Source organism: Microtus oregoni, unplaced genomic scaffold, assembly GCF_018167655.1.
Source record: "Microtus oregoni isolate MIOR12 unplaced genomic scaffold, Mior012 000053F_ref0000044, whole genome shotgun sequence".
NCBI classification, from domain to species: domain Eukaryota; kingdom Metazoa; phylum Chordata; class Mammalia; order Rodentia; family Cricetidae; genus Microtus; species Microtus oregoni.
In genome coordinates this window covers 10,979,913-10,995,485 of record NW_024543829.1, presented here as the reverse complement: position 1 = coordinate 10,995,485, position 15,573 = coordinate 10,979,913, and the positions used below count along the sequence as shown (strand labels likewise).

Below are 15,573 nucleotides of genomic sequence, written 5' to 3'. Positions count from 1 at the left end.
CAGTAATAAAAGCAATTCTAACAGTGTGACAGCAGCACCACCAAACAGTTTCAAGGACATGCAAGGACAGATTGTCTGTAAGGACGGCACCTGAACATCTAACCCCTGGCTGACCTGGAACCTGTGAGACTCACCTCCCTCTCTGTCTCCTTCAAAGACAGATTTGTTGACAGGACTGGAACACTCAAAGCTGGAAGTCCAGCTACTCTTGTGTACTCCAGGGGAACAAAGCCAGCATATAGTAATGACAAACTATAAAAGCAATCATACATGTGTTGAAATAATGAATTGACAAGTTATCTTTATATTCATACAGACATATAATATATGTCAGATTTTTAAGACCCTGAATTATCCATAATAATAACCAAGCAAAGACTGTCATATAACTGTTAATTGTTTATTGAGATAAACTATTCCTTAGCCCACATATTCATGTTTCACACACAGTTCAGGAACACAGGTCAGCGACGAACTTCTTTTGAGTGCAATCCAAATAAGTCTATGAAGAGAAACACAATGGCTATGTTAATGATGAACGATCTTTATTAATCTCAATGAGGTCTATAATTGCTCATCTTCACCCATTTCCTGGTTGCCTAATGACAAGCTCCCTGGCCACCCTGCTTCCATTCTGGGCACACCAAACTTACTCTTACTTACTTATTTATTTAGCAACATTCTTGTTCCTCTGGCATCTGCATGCTGTTCTTTAGGTTATCTAACTTTCAATAATGTTTTTTATGTCTCTTTATATAAGTACTAAAGGACATTAACAGTCCATGGCATGATAAAGATCATTCTTACTAATTTTCCTGCCAGTGGAAAAGAAAGTTGTTTTGTTTTACAATAATGATAAATCAGCAGTAATACTCTGGATATTTAATGCATGCAGCTGCGGTGGTTTGAACAAGAATGCCCCCTTCGCTCATTCATCAGGGAGCTGCACTACTTGAGAGGGAGTGTATGGCCTTGTTGGAAGAACTGTCACTGGGTAAGTTTTGGGGTTTCAGAAGCCCAAGCCAAGCCCCCATGGGTTCCTGCTGCCACCAATCCAGACACAGAACTCTCAGCTACTTCTCCAGCACCATATCTGCCTGCATGTCTCAAACTGTAAGCCAGACCGGCTAAATGCTTTCCTTTACGAGTTGTGGTCATGGTGTCTCTTCCTAGCAACAGAACACGAAGACATTTTGGATAATAACAAGAAATAGAACATTACAGAATTAAACCTTCTATTAAGCAAGTTAATCACCTTGAAAACATCTGTAATAGAAAAGTGTAGTAGGCCTTTTCCTCATCCTAGATCTTAGAAAAGGTACGTATTTTAGTGGCGTTGAAAATGCTCATTAAAGAATATATATTATCTACACCACATCAAATTCATTTTACAGAGCACAGAACCGAACTGAAGAATCTTTACATTGTCTTTTGCCCATCTGTTAAGCTTGTATGAAATTGAATAACAAGCATAAGTTTTCCAAAGCATGAACAGTGGTGTTGACTATTTAACAACCCTTAAATCACTCAGTCTTTCCGCTAGACACAGAAACTTAATTTATCCTGTCCATGAGGCATGAGGGCCCCCATGTTATGACAAACCAAACCAGAAAAGCATGCATAAATACCTATAAAAGATGTCTTTAAAATGTGTATTTTTAAGAAAGCTGCTTTATCAGAGTAATGTTCCCCAATGTCAACCTAGCAAATTGATAATTCCAAATAATTTTGAATTTTATGGCAGCAAGACCGCATCCCACAAACTCTGAGACAGTTCCCACCTCACCTGACTGAATAAACAATAAATGAGCCAAAATAACTGTCTGAGAACAGAACCCCCAGTTGAGCTACAGGAACCAAATGAACACCTAACCAACAGAAAATTTACAAAACGGGAAATTAAAGAACATTTCTGCCTGCTTTTACCTCCATGCCTCTGTGTAGTGCAGTGCAATGTGGCCCGGAGAAACCACCCAATTGTTGGTTCCTCCCTCACTGACGCCAGTGAAGAGTGGTACCTGCTGGTAATAACTACTTGTCTGGTTTTGTCTCGCCAAGGAAAACACTGGTGGATGCTGTGGTGTGCAGGAGGATTACAGACCTCCAGGCAGAGGAACTAGAACAGCTAAGGCTCCAAGGGTAAACAGGAATGAAACTCAAAGGAATGGATTTAGAAGTAGCTGTATAGACAGGTAAACTGGATCCAGAGCACATCACAGACAGATTAAAGATGAATCACCAGACCAAGAGGAGCTTGAGCCTCTATACAATGCTAATAAAGGCCTGCCTTCCTTCACATGCCTTCATACAACGGGAGAGATTTTCTAAATGTCAAATTTTCAACAAAAAGATTACAAAGCATAGACCATTTCAATCACCAAAGTGGATCTCCATAAACCAACCACAAAAAAAAAACCAACTGTCTTAAATATGTACAATGAGCAAAAGAATATGAACAATCAAGTAAAAGCCTCAGAAAAATATGAAAAATGGGAATAACAAGAAGTCCTGAAAATACACTAATTGAATTGGTGGGGATCACTAGTTTCAAAAGCGTACTCCAGTTGGCAGGAGATACAGCAAATCTGAGAACAGGCCATTTGAAATGGCAAGAGTCTGGTACAAAAAGCAGAGCAACAGTAAAGAGAACGGTGGCGCTTGTAGATTAGCAGGTGGGCCTACACGCGCATCATGGGATCACAAGAGAGAAAGGAGCAGAGAACTTAGAGAAGCTGCAACTAGAATAAGCCTAGCGACTACACCAATACATTATCTTCAAGCTGTCAAAACCAAAGGCAAACAGAATCTTGAAAGTGAAAATAAGTACCAAAGTAGCTGGTGCTGTACAGGGCCGATAGGCTACCAATGGACGTCTCAGCCTGGCTGCTGGAGGCTATAGTGAGGTTCTGTCAGCCATACACTGTGTGATTCCAGGGAGGACGAGGCAGGAGGAGCACAGAGTTCAAAGTGAGAAAAATCCCAATAAATTAAATTCTGCCAAATCTGCCAAAACTATCCTTCAAAAAGGGAGAAATTTAGAAATTTCTTGGTTAAGCACCAACTGAAGATCACTACCAGGGGACCTATTCTTTAAGACAGACCTTGCTAGAAGCAAGCAGCCCTTTGACAGAGGTTTTCCTGATTCAGCCATAGCAGAAAAGAAGCCGTGTGGTTTTAAAACGCTGTGCTGCCAGCGCCAACTCCAGCTATGGAGCATTTGAATGGCATTTGTGGGCCCGGGTGTTTCTGTACTCACTCCGGGTCCGGAAGAAAGAAGCTGAGACCATACCCATGGCTCAGCACTCCCCGCCTGGGCAGGCGACAGGATCAGGTCTACTAGGCTTGCACAGGCAGGGAGCATGGAGGATTACTTCCGTCCATATGCAGAGATATTTCCAGGCTGTGCAGTCCTCTGCATGGCAGGTTTAGCTATTACTCAGATAAAAAGGGTTCACGTGCTGCACGCTCACTGTCAGTGCTGAGCGCAGCTCCTACCTGGTGGCCCCAGAGCTGGCAGGAATGGTAGCTCCACCATTTTAAAAGTGGAGAGAGGTGGAACCAACATCCAGAGTAGCTGCAACCAAGCTGCTTACCAATTTTAAAAGCTCTTCATGACAGTAAAGAATTACAGATACACAATAGGACAGATTCAGACATAAAAGACCTCTAAATGGGTTACATTGTTGGATAAATGTATATAGGCTTGAGAGAGAGAAGAAAAAGAATACAGTTATAAAAGGTTTTTTTTAAAAAAAGGTAAAGTCTTTAAAGAGAGAGAGTACAGACAGTCATAGAATGAAAAGAATAAAGAAAAATAAGCCACATAAAGATAGAAAATTCACAGAGTCTGAATTATGTATATTGTGTTTTCTTTGAATTTTTTGACTGTGAAGGAGCTAAGTACAGAGAGGCATTTCATTGTATAGGCTGCTAAGCTGAACCACCATGTATATTATAAAGGTATCTTGACTTCAGAATTTGGGTCTAAGGATATGTTGCTTTGGAAAAGAGGTTCTTCTTTTGTTTCCACAGAGGATGAAACTTGTGGAATCTTTCTAGACTAATATGGTTTGATAGACCATGACCCTCCAAGAGGTCACCATGAATACCCTCAAAAAATTACTTTGCCCAATAAACAGCAGGAAGAAGTCTGGACAGAACTGTGCCCATATTCCCAAATATTATTTGTAAATGTTTCTTTACATTTAAAGGGGAATATGCTATAGAGATTTGCATTGGTATAGATCTTGGTTATTGATAAAAATTTAAGGTCAATTGTATATTTCTGCTCTTGATTAAGGTACTGTGTGCAGTTCATTTAAAATGTAATGCATAATTAAGAAATATAAATTAATAGATACTCAACTATAATAGTCAAGCTTGTAGTCATGTTAGATTTTCTAGATGTACAGAGACGTATTTCAGATGGAGAGGCATCTATCCTTCAAACCTTTCAAAGACTATACAATATGGCATTTAAAATGTTTTAAGAATTTAGAACTTAGCATGACAATGAGACATATCTGCTCCTGGCAGTACCAATTACTTTAACGGAAGATGGGCATCGAAGAGGCTCCTTATGGAGTTGGTTAGCTATTTGGGCAAGAAACTGCTCTTGCCTGCACTGCTTGATAAACTGTGAGATGATCCTTTGGGGTTTCTGCTACACAAAAGAATCTGCCAAACATTCTGCAGGACACAGAAAAATCTGACGAACAAACTGCCAATATAGGTGGAACTGTCTTTAAAATTTACTGCTTCATGGAAAAGTCTGCTGGATACTATGGGCCTGTGGGCTAAAGACTGGATGCCCCAACGGTACAGAAAAACTCTGGGTGACTATCCAGGCAGTGAGATGTCTCTGTCAATTCTAGAGTTTTGGAAGTTGCTTACAATGCACTTCCTGTTTATTTAGGTAATATTATATCCTTCTGAAGTCTTTGATGGAGTTGAAGAATTTATAGTTATAGTTTTCCTTAGTTATAATAAAAGATAAAGTAGATATGAATATTGTAACTGTAATTCTTGTTTGATATCTGTTTTGATATATGTAATTTTACTATGTAAAAGTTAAAACCTTTTTATCTAAACAGAAAAGGGGAGGTGATGTGGGAGTCCCCTGTGTGCTGTGATTACCTTTAATGAATAAAGAAACTGCTTTGGACAGAACTTAGGTAGACAAGGAAAGCTAGGCTGAATGCTGGGAGAAAGAAGAGCAGAATCAGAAGCAATGGAGCCACAAGAGACAGACGCTGGGAATTTTAGCCAGTAAGCCACTGTCATGTGGCAATACACAGATTAGTAGAAATGGGTTAAATTAAGATGTAAGAGTTAGCCAATAAGAAGCTAGATCTAATGGGTAAGCAGTGATTTAATTAATACAGTATCTGTGTGGTTATTTCGGGTCTAAGCTGGGCCTCTGGGAACCAACAAGCAGCTTCCCTCTCACTACAAGCTACACAGAACTGCTCTGCTGAAGGACCTGAGCTCCCCATACTGTAATCCCGGCTTTTAACTCTCACTTCCAATCCTTCCTTCCTTTCTTTCTTTTTTTTTTTTTTTTTGGTTTTTTTTTAAGACAGGGTTTCTCTATGTAGCCCTGACTGTCCTGAAATTCACTCTGTAGACCAGGCTGGCCTCAAACTCTCAGAGATCCACCTGCCTCTGCCTCCCAAGTGCTGGGGTTAAAAGCTAAAGGCATGCGCCATCACCACCAGGCTCTTAAATCCTTTTATAGTATTTAAAAAACAAAGGCACTGAGGAACAAACTATAAATCTGTTAATGAATATACGATATATAAAATTGTGTAACTATGGCATCAATAACAAAGGAAGGCATCACAAGGTAATGTTCTGTGTTGAATTTACATTTGTTTACTGTTAGAGCTGTGCTGTGTCTCACAGCATAACTTAAAAATACTAATTCATATAGAAAAGGATATAAACCATTGAAACTTCTTCATAGGCATATGCATGCATGCATACAAAAGACCTTCCTAAATAGCAATAAAAAGGGGGGAGCCATAAAACATACCAAGTAAAAAAATGTAATAATGCTTTCCCACACTAATAACTGACTTACATGTACATAAATTAAATTTCCCAACCAAATTACACTTAGGGTCCTAGAGAGTGAAAGGAAAAATATTCCACAAGTAGAAACGAAGGGGCTACGCTGCACAAACAAAACCAGCTTAAGGGAAGAAAAAAAAACCTGCAAGAAGCACTTTATGGTAACGGCCAATTGTCATGGAAAACAAAAATACACATGAGAAATCCAAATGCATGAAGTATACAGAAAAAGAAATGGAGAAATAGCTCAATAATAGTAGTTGAGGACTCTATATAGACAGAAGATGAGGAAATAAAAAACTGAAAGTAGAGATAATTGTAATCATACATCAGCATCTACTCATAACAGAATACAGAATTTTCTAACACAAATTAGGTATGGTAGCTTGAATAAAACTGGCCCGCATAGGTCCATGCGGAGTGGCACTATTAGGAGGTGTGAACTTTGTTGGAGGAAGTGTGTTACTGGGGGCGGGGCTCTGATGTTCAAGCCAATCCTAGTCTAACTGTCTCTTCCTGCTGCCTGCAGATCAAGACAACTCTCAGCTTCTTCTCCACCATGTCTGCCTGCACACCAGGTCCCACCATGATGATAATGGACTGAATCTCTGACACTGTAAGCTACCAACTCAATTAAATGTTTTCCTAACTAACTTTCCTATCCAAGACACCATGATAGGGCAAAACAAGCATTGACAAATCTCAGGAGGCTTTATAAGTATCTTTTTACCACACTGGCTTAATTAAACTAGAAAATCTCCCAAATACACTGAATTTAAAATTCTAGAACCAATGAATCAATGAGGAAGTCACAAGGAAAAGTTAAAAGCTCAAATGAACAACCTAATAATATCTAGTAAAGCTGCCAAAAGAAAGGAAATTAACAAAATCTTGGTTCTTTGTAAATGTCAAATATATTGAAAAATCTTTAGTTAAAATGGCAAGAGAAATGAGAAAGTTCAGCAAAATACAAAAAGTGAACTTGTAACTTAGATGAAGACTATTAAGACTTGCCAACATGAACTCAAGAAATCTAGACAGCAGACTAAAATTATTAAAATGGTAAGACTGAATCAGGAATCAAAAAATTCATAAAGGAAAGTCAAGGAGCAGATGAATTTTACCAAAAGTTAAAGAATTAACATCAATCCTTCCAAAGTTCTTCCAAAACAGATAATAAAATGTCCACATTGATTCTAAATCCAACACTGTCCTGACACCTAAACAGACAAAAGATCTCAAGTCAAATAACAGTGCAAAAATCCTCAACACTAGTAAGAGTCATTAGCAGGACTGATTATATATGAAGCCCAAGAGACTAATTTCTGGAATTAAGGGTGAATCAATATATAAAAATTAACAGCCAGGCAGTGCACTCCTTTAATCCCAGCACTCAGGAGGCAGAGGCAGGCGGATCTCTGTGAGTTTGAGGCCAGCCTGGTCTACAGAGCTAGTCTAGAACAGCCAGACTTACACAGAGAAATCTTGTTTTGAAAAACAAAGCAAAACAACAAAACGCAAAAACAAAAAATTAATAGAAGTGATATACCATAAATGGAATTTTTAAAAATTCCACAACCTTCTTAATAGATGTAGAAAAAAAATCTGATCTAAGATCTTTTTCATGATTTAATACAAACAAATGAACAAAAACAAACTAGGGGCTGGAGAGATGGCTCAGCAGTTAGGAGCACTGGCTGTTCCGCCAGAGGGCCCGAGTTTAATTTCCACCATGGTATGCCTGCTCAGAGCCATCTGTAACTTCTGTTCCAGGGGATCTAATACCCTGTTCTGACCTCCTCGGGCACCAGGAATGCAACTAGTCCACAGACACACAAGCAGACAAAGCACCCATATACATTATTTATATAGCTATAGAAACAGATTTATGTAGAGCGATATATACATTTTTTTTTTAATTTGGTGGGGGTGATGAGATAGGTAAATATTTGCGTAGCCCTGGCTGCCTTGAAACTTGCTATGTAGACCAGGCTGGCCTCAAACTCAAGACATCTGCCTGCCTCTGCCTCCTGAGTGCTGAAATGAAAAGCATGTGCTACCACATCTGGCTCTAAGTGTTCTGAACTGTAAGGGCACATACTAGGTATAGCAGTACAGTGTATCTCAGCACACCCTGTCTACCATCAGCTGGAAGAGAAACTGAAACCTTTTCCTTTAGACTTAAGAAAATGACCATGCCACTTCTGTTCAATGTAGCACTAAAAGTCCTAGTCAGAAAAATTAGCTGAGAAAATAAAAATACACCCAAAAAGAAGTAAAATCTGTCTTTGTAGGTGACATTTTATATATAGAAAATTCTTATGATACACACAGAAACGGGTTAGAATGAGTTTTGCAAAGTTGTAGGGTATAAAATCAAAATACATTAATAATAAAAGAAAATTTTATTCAGATTTTTGAGCAAAGGGACACAAGCACTGTTGAAAGACACAACAAAACTTCCTATTAAGATGTCCATACACTGGCCAAGTGGTCAAAGCACAAAAATACCAAATCAAAATGCAGTTTGGGTCCTGAGAACCTCTGTAAATGCCAAACAAGACACAACAGTTCACCTGTAACTCCACCCCCAGAATAACCTACTAGCCTCATCAGGGCTCTGGGGTCAATGGAGACCTGCCTCATACACAGCAGCACTCTCCACATTAGCCTGGGACCTCCACATACCCACACACATGCAAACGCAGTGATACATACACAGGAAGGGGGAAATCCCCAATATACCCAGTACCCATACGGACATGCAACACTCAAAACTACAAATCATTAGGGAGGGCCAAATCAAAACTTCCGTAAGGGATGCCAGCCCTATTTAAGATAGTTAAGACAGCCACTGTCAAAAGAAAACAAGTCAAGTGCTGTGAGCACATGGAGAAAGGGAAGCCCTGAGTACTGTGGAAGCGTGACTACTGCAACCACTAAGGAGAACAGGTGCTAATACACAGATCATATGATCTACCAAGCCCAGCAACTGACAGGCAAAGACATCCTACTGTCTACCAACAAACTGATGAACAGAGTTAGTAAATACAAACAACACAACAGGCGTGGTGGCACACACCTATAATCCTAGCTATTCAGGAAATAGTGCACAGCCAGTTTCCACAACCTGGTAAGGCCATTCCTCAAAAATAAAGCATCTTGAAACATTATACTTTATGTTTGTGTGTATGTATATGTCATCTATATTATATATAATAACATGGTACATCATGTGTTCCATCTGTTACATATAACAGATACGACATAGTATGCATTACTGTGTGTATTCTATAAACATATGTGTGTATAAATGTGTGAGTGAATATATTCTATAAATATGTGTGTATAAATGTGTAAGTACATGTATTCTATAAATATGTGTGTATAAATGTGAGTACATGTATTCTATAAATATGTGTGTATAAATGTGTAAGTACATGTATTCTATAAACATGTGTGTATAAATGTGTGAGTACGCGTATTCTATAAATATATGTGTATAAATGTGTAAGTACATGTGTTTTATAAATATGTGTGTATAAATGTGTAAGTACATGTATTCTATAAATATATGTGTGTATAAATGTGTAAGTACATGTAGTCTATAAATACGTGTGTATAAATGTGTGAGTACATGTATTCTATAAATATATGTGTATAAATGTGTAAGTACATGTATAAAAGATGGGATGTAGTCACAAGTCAGTGATCAATGCTTGCCAAGTACTGCACAACGCTCCAGGTTCAATTCCCAGTAACAACATACAGTGGAGTACCTTCAGCCTTAGGAGAGGACGTGGCTGACAACATGCTAAAACACTTTGCTAACTGAAATAAGCCAATCACAAAATGACAAAACAGGGCCAGCAAGATGGCTCAGAGGGTTAAGGTACTCAATGCCTACGTCTAGCAACCTAAGTTTGATCCCTCAAATCCATGTACCAGGTGGAAGGAGAAGCAACTCCAAAGTTGTTCTATAACGTCCACACGCATGCACACATGCACACACCCACAGAAAGACAAACGATGTGGTCAGATTCCTAACAAGTACAGGAAAGCCGTCAGGGTCTGGGAGGAGGGCACAGGCACTGTCACAGGCACAGCACAGTTCTGAAGGACTGGCTGCCAACAACTGACAGCTAAGAAAGGCTAAGATAACTCACACTGGGCTAGCTAAGACCATTCATGACAGACCCTCGGGGCACTGGTCACCTGAACATTCTGACATCACTTCGCACTCTGGAAGATGCCAGCCTTCCTCATCTCTTCAAAGTCTTTCATGGAGTCGTACTTCCTGTAGAAATCTGCATACGCCTTCTTTCTGGGTTCAGCCACGCCAAACTGAAAAATAACACAGCCCATTATCACACTCAGTTTTCAGAGCAGAAATACCTAAGAACAACCTAAAAATAAATCAACACCACATCTGTATTCACTGCTTACTGAGCCATCTATTTCCTAAGACGAAGGGTGACAAATGAAGGAAGAGGCTACAACTGCACAGCGAGAAGCTCACTAGGACACATTACCCCTACCCTTGTGCAAGGTTGTGCATCCGTATTTGTGTGTGTGTTTGGTGGAATAAATGCACAGTTAAATACAGTACAAAATAAATGAATGGCCTTCCCTCCAGCAAACACTAAATATTGCCAGTTGGAACACAGTAACAACCTAAGCAGAATGTGAATTTTAAAGACCTAAAACAGATTTAAAGACATAGAAAGGACCAACAAGTTCTAGGCGACTACACTAACAAGATCTGAATCATTTTGCAAAGGAGAGAATGGAATCCAAAGTAATGGCTGATTACTTCAAAGGAAAGCCTTTAAAGAAAGTACTGACACTTCAGCATCAAAGAAAAAGATAGGAAGAGGTGGGTTCATGTTGGATTTCGTCTTGCATATAGACAATCAGCACAGAAGGAAGAATATTTCAGAGACCAGGTGGAGTTCAAGCAACTGATCAAAGTCTAAGCAGCAGCCACGGCTGACATTTGGTTATCCAAATCCATATCTGCACACGGCAAAGATTTAGTCTCCACAGAACACTATTTAGTGTATTTTGCCAAAATCAATCTCATCCTGCACATAATTTCCTGCACCAATCCACATCAGTGAGGTGCTAAAGAAATGCACAGAATCATGCTATCTGAAGTGAAGCAATGCAGGAGACTTGACTGCTCCTCCTCCTATTAGAATCCCCAGTTTACTTCAGCAAGAGGACAGGAAGAAGGCTCCTCAGTACCCTCTGAGCCTGAGGCCCCTCCCTCTATTAGAGTTTAGACTGAGTTGATGTCTACACGACAAGGTTAAAGGATGTCCAGACACCTGTGTTCTGAGAAACTGGACTAACAGGCATCCACTACCCTCCAACCTTAACATAGAAGGTCCACACAGAATAAAAAGTTGACAAAAGACAAATTTTCACTCTTCTTGAGCTAGGAACAATGAACCTCCTACTTTAACTCTGGACTTAAAAAGAACACCCCATGTCCCTCCGGCTTTTCACTAGACCATCGAGCCCCTTGGCTCTCAGATCCCCAGATTTGGAATAAATTAGAACACCAGGTTTCTTGGTTGTCAGCTTCAGTTAACTTGACACACATGTGGGCATATATGTAGGAGAGCCCAGCCTACAATGGGCAGTGCCGTCTATGGGCAAGTGGTCTTGGGTTTTATAAGGTAGCTGAGCATGTAAGAAGAAAGCCAGTAAGCAGCATTCCTACTTGGTCTCACTATGGACTGTTACCTGTAAGCTAAATAAACCCCTCAAGTTGCTACACCTGACAAGTCACACACCTAACAATGGAGTGCCCCATTTAAAAAAAGAATAAAAGGCAACAGACTTTAAAAAGTTCCATCTGTTAGCTGTGGTGGCACACACCTTTAAACCCAGCACTAGGGAGGCAGAGGCAGGCGGATCTCTGTGAGTACAGAAATATCAAAAGTTACTAAAGTCCTGATTTTAGTCAGGCAGTGGTGGTGTGCATCTTTAATCCTGGCATACAGGAAACAAAGGAAGGCAGATCTGAGTTGAGATCAGCCTGGTGTACAGACAGTTCCAGGACAGCCAGGGATACACAGAGAAACCCTGTCTCTGAAAAAAAAAAAATAGCCCTCAACTTTCTCATGATTTTATTCCAAAAATATGATAATATGCACAATAATAAACGTTTAAGAGAATCTTAAATAATAATATAATCTGACTTAAAAGGGGAAGGTATGTGAAAGAAACACTGCAGTCCACAGACAGGTCAGGCCCTGGTGGCACACACCTTTACATGGCAGCACTCGGGACAAATGTCCCCCAACAATCAGCTGCAGACACTCTAATTCTGAGTGGTCTACAGAGCAAGCTCTAGGCCATCCAAGGCCTCATAACGATACCCATCTCACCACCCCTTCATATCAACACAAGGCCAGCGTTAAAATACTACTTTTGTCAATTCTTCAAAACTGCCCAAATAGAGACCTGCTTGCCCTCTACCCCGAGCATCTGCTCTCTGTTGGAGGCTGGAATTTATTCTCCCCAGATAGACCAAATCCTACCTTACAAGACCTCTGGAAATAAGGCCTCAAAGCAAGTTCAAAATGTCATGGGTCCTAACCTAGTCTCTTTATAGGAAATCCCGTCAGTTACATAAGACCGTGTGAAGACAGCACAAGAGAAGGACCCAGAAGGGATCCCTGCTCTTAAAAACTGAGCGTGTGGAGGTGCAGGTTTTTAATCCCAGCACTCAGACAGGGGCAGCAGATTACATGAGCTGGAAGCCAGCCTGATTTAGCCATGGCTATATAGTAACACCCTATCTCAAAACAAAACAAAAACACATGTGAGAAAACAACTGTCCGTGTTTAAACCACTCAGCCTGGCTCTTCGATATGGCAGCCCTAGCAAATGAACACAGCTTCAATTGAGGAGGAGGCGAACAGCATGGCGCCTGAGTGGCTCCTTCACATTGAAGCCCAAAGGTGGGAGGCAATACATTGAAGACGGAGTCTCTTTTTTAAAAACCCCTTAATAGGTGTAAAAATAGGTTTTTAAAATCAACAGTTTGTGACCCAAAGCACAAACAGCAAGCACATACCTTATAGGCAGCAGCCACTCCCAGGGCCACGACGAAAGCGCCAACAATGTGAACCCGCAGGCGCTTGGCCAGAAGACCACGCATCTGAGGTTTCGGCAACGCACCGGAACTCATGGTCGTGAATGTCCTTTACCCGTAAAACAACAAAAAGAAAACCTTAGAACAGGGTAAGTGAATGACCTCTTCACGCACGACGCACCGCTTGTACCTTACACTGTGATTTTCCCCTCCCGCCAGGTTTCATCTTGGCCCACTCCTCTGCTGGGCAGTTCCACCATCCGCAATAACGGCCACGGTAACCGGCACCACCAGCAACCCACGACCAAAAACTACGAACGCAAGTGTCCCCAGGCAGAGAGGCGATCTGATCTCGCTACTGCTCCTGAGAATCTAGCCTTACAAAGAGAAGTCTAGGGTAGGGAGACTGGAGGCGAGCAGGCGCCTCGGGGCCCAGACTCCCGGGCTGCAGCAGGGCCGCGCGCACAGGCCAGCAGCCTTCAGCTTCAGTCCTGCTCTCCCACCAGGCCGACCAGCGCTGTCACCGGTGCCTGAGCCGGCGGCTGCTCCGCCTCGGTACCCTCCAAGACGGCGCGCCAGGCCCCACGGGTCATACGACCCAACCAAGGTCACCCTGGCCTCGGCAAAACACAGCGGAAGATGGGCCCGGCCGTCCATCCGGGGAGCCCCGGGGCTCCGCAAGGCTCCTCCGAGGCCCCGGCGGCGCCTATGGGCAGACGGCGGGGTCGTCGGAGACCCCGGGGCCCGCCAGGCCCGCAGCCTCCGGAGGACGCGGCGGAGAAGAGCGCGGCCCCGGGAAAGGAAGGCCCGCGGCGCCGGTAGGCTGGGACGCGGGACGCATCAGAGTCCTCGGTCCCGGGACTGCCGACCCCGCAGCCGTCAACCCCCAGGGTCTGAGACGCCGTCGCCTCACCTCCACCCCAACGTCCTTCCCGGTTCACACCGAAATGGAGAGCCTTCCCGCAGCGCGCAGGCGCACAAATCCGTGGAGGACCGGCTACGGTAGCCGACGAAGTTCAAAAATGTGCAAACGCGAATACAATTGGTCACAGCTGAAGCAAAAGTGGACACTGGTTTTTACTCTAGGTGCGACCTTGAAAATGAGTCTTGACTACCTCAAAAGGTTTCTTCAGTAAATTGGAAATATTACTCTTGACCCGTGTTGTGAATTTATTAAGAAATCCATAGATATTTCACACGTGGGGAAAAATTAATGTAGTACAGAAACGCACTATCTTGTGGAATGAAAATGAGCGCAGTAAAGACGTGGACCTGGAACTTACAGATGTCTGATAGGCAAACACGTGGAATATGCCAAAGACGATGACTCCAAAAGGGTTGCCATGGTGATTCACCAAGTCGAAGCCAAGCCATCTGGGTACTTCATCGGATGTGACGATGATTCCCATATTTATGTCTATGACTTTAATTGATTGGCAAAGTTACGCTGCAACTATTGAAATAAAATTGTAATTTCTAGGGGGAAAATGCATAGTAGATATAAGGATACCAAGTCGAGGGAACGATTGGAACTGTGACCAGAGACTCGATGATCTGCACGACGACCCTAAGCTAGTTGTAATGGATATTTGTGTTGGGTTCTAGGAGAAAAAAACAAAAACCTGCTTCAAACGGTAACAACGCAGATGATTTGGAAAGCCGATTTGTGCTTTGGGATGTTTGTCTTGCATTTTAGCGAAATCGGCTAGATTCACAGGTGTTACTTTAGTCCGCTGAGTAAATCTACTTCCATGCAGGGCTTTAAACGGAGTAGACTGGTAATCCAGGAACCCTGGCGGGGAAGCACACACCAATCACAAAATCCGAAGGTGGTGTAACCCAGGGCACAGTGAAACTGGTAAATAATTGGATCCTTGGTTATTGCACAAATTTTCCGACCTGATACCAGCTTCACACAGGATCCAAGGGTTGGCCAAATCATATCACACATCCCCTTGGCCACGCCGATTTGTTAGGTATGAATACTGGCCCTGAACAGGTCAATGAAACTCAATTCTACAACCTCTGTCAAAATTAATGGGGGCGGGGGAATCTTCCACGTCGGAAAATTAGTGCAGTGAAGAGTTTTGTAAATGTGCAAGACCACAGTGCCAGAGAGTTCTCTGTGCTTACGTGGACCGAGTGTGGTTTGCAAAAATAAATAGTGTTAATAACTCACCCTTATAATGGGATTTTTATGAAATTAATTGTAAGAGTAATTTTATTTCATTTGCAGGAAAAATGGGCTCACAAAAAAATAGTAAGCTTTAAAAATAAGCATCTAGGGACACTTGAGAGGGAGTTCTGCAGTTAGAGCATGCACTGGTCTAGAGGACCTGAATTCCGTTCCCAACACCCACATCAGACAGCTCACAACCACCGGTCACTCACAA

At 41.9% G+C, this 15,573-nt stretch overlaps 1 protein-coding gene across 1 annotated transcript; it reads right to left on the bottom strand.

Moving 5' to 3' along the window:
* Positions 1–386: 386 nt before the first annotated feature.
* On the bottom strand, positions 387–14,224 carry LOC121437587 (cytochrome c oxidase subunit 6C-2). The gene is made up of 4 exons (XM_041637451.1): positions 14,094–14,224; positions 13,163–13,289; positions 10,288–10,416; positions 387–502 (listed from the first exon to the last, which is right to left on the bottom strand). The coding sequence occupies exons 2-3, from the start codon at positions 13,274–13,276 to the stop codon at positions 10,303–10,305; spliced, it is 228 nt and encodes a 75-aa protein (XP_041493385.1). The 5' UTR covers positions 13,277–13,289; positions 14,094–14,224; the 3' UTR covers positions 387–502; positions 10,288–10,302.
* Between the last annotated feature and the right edge of the window lie 1,349 nt (positions 14,225–15,573).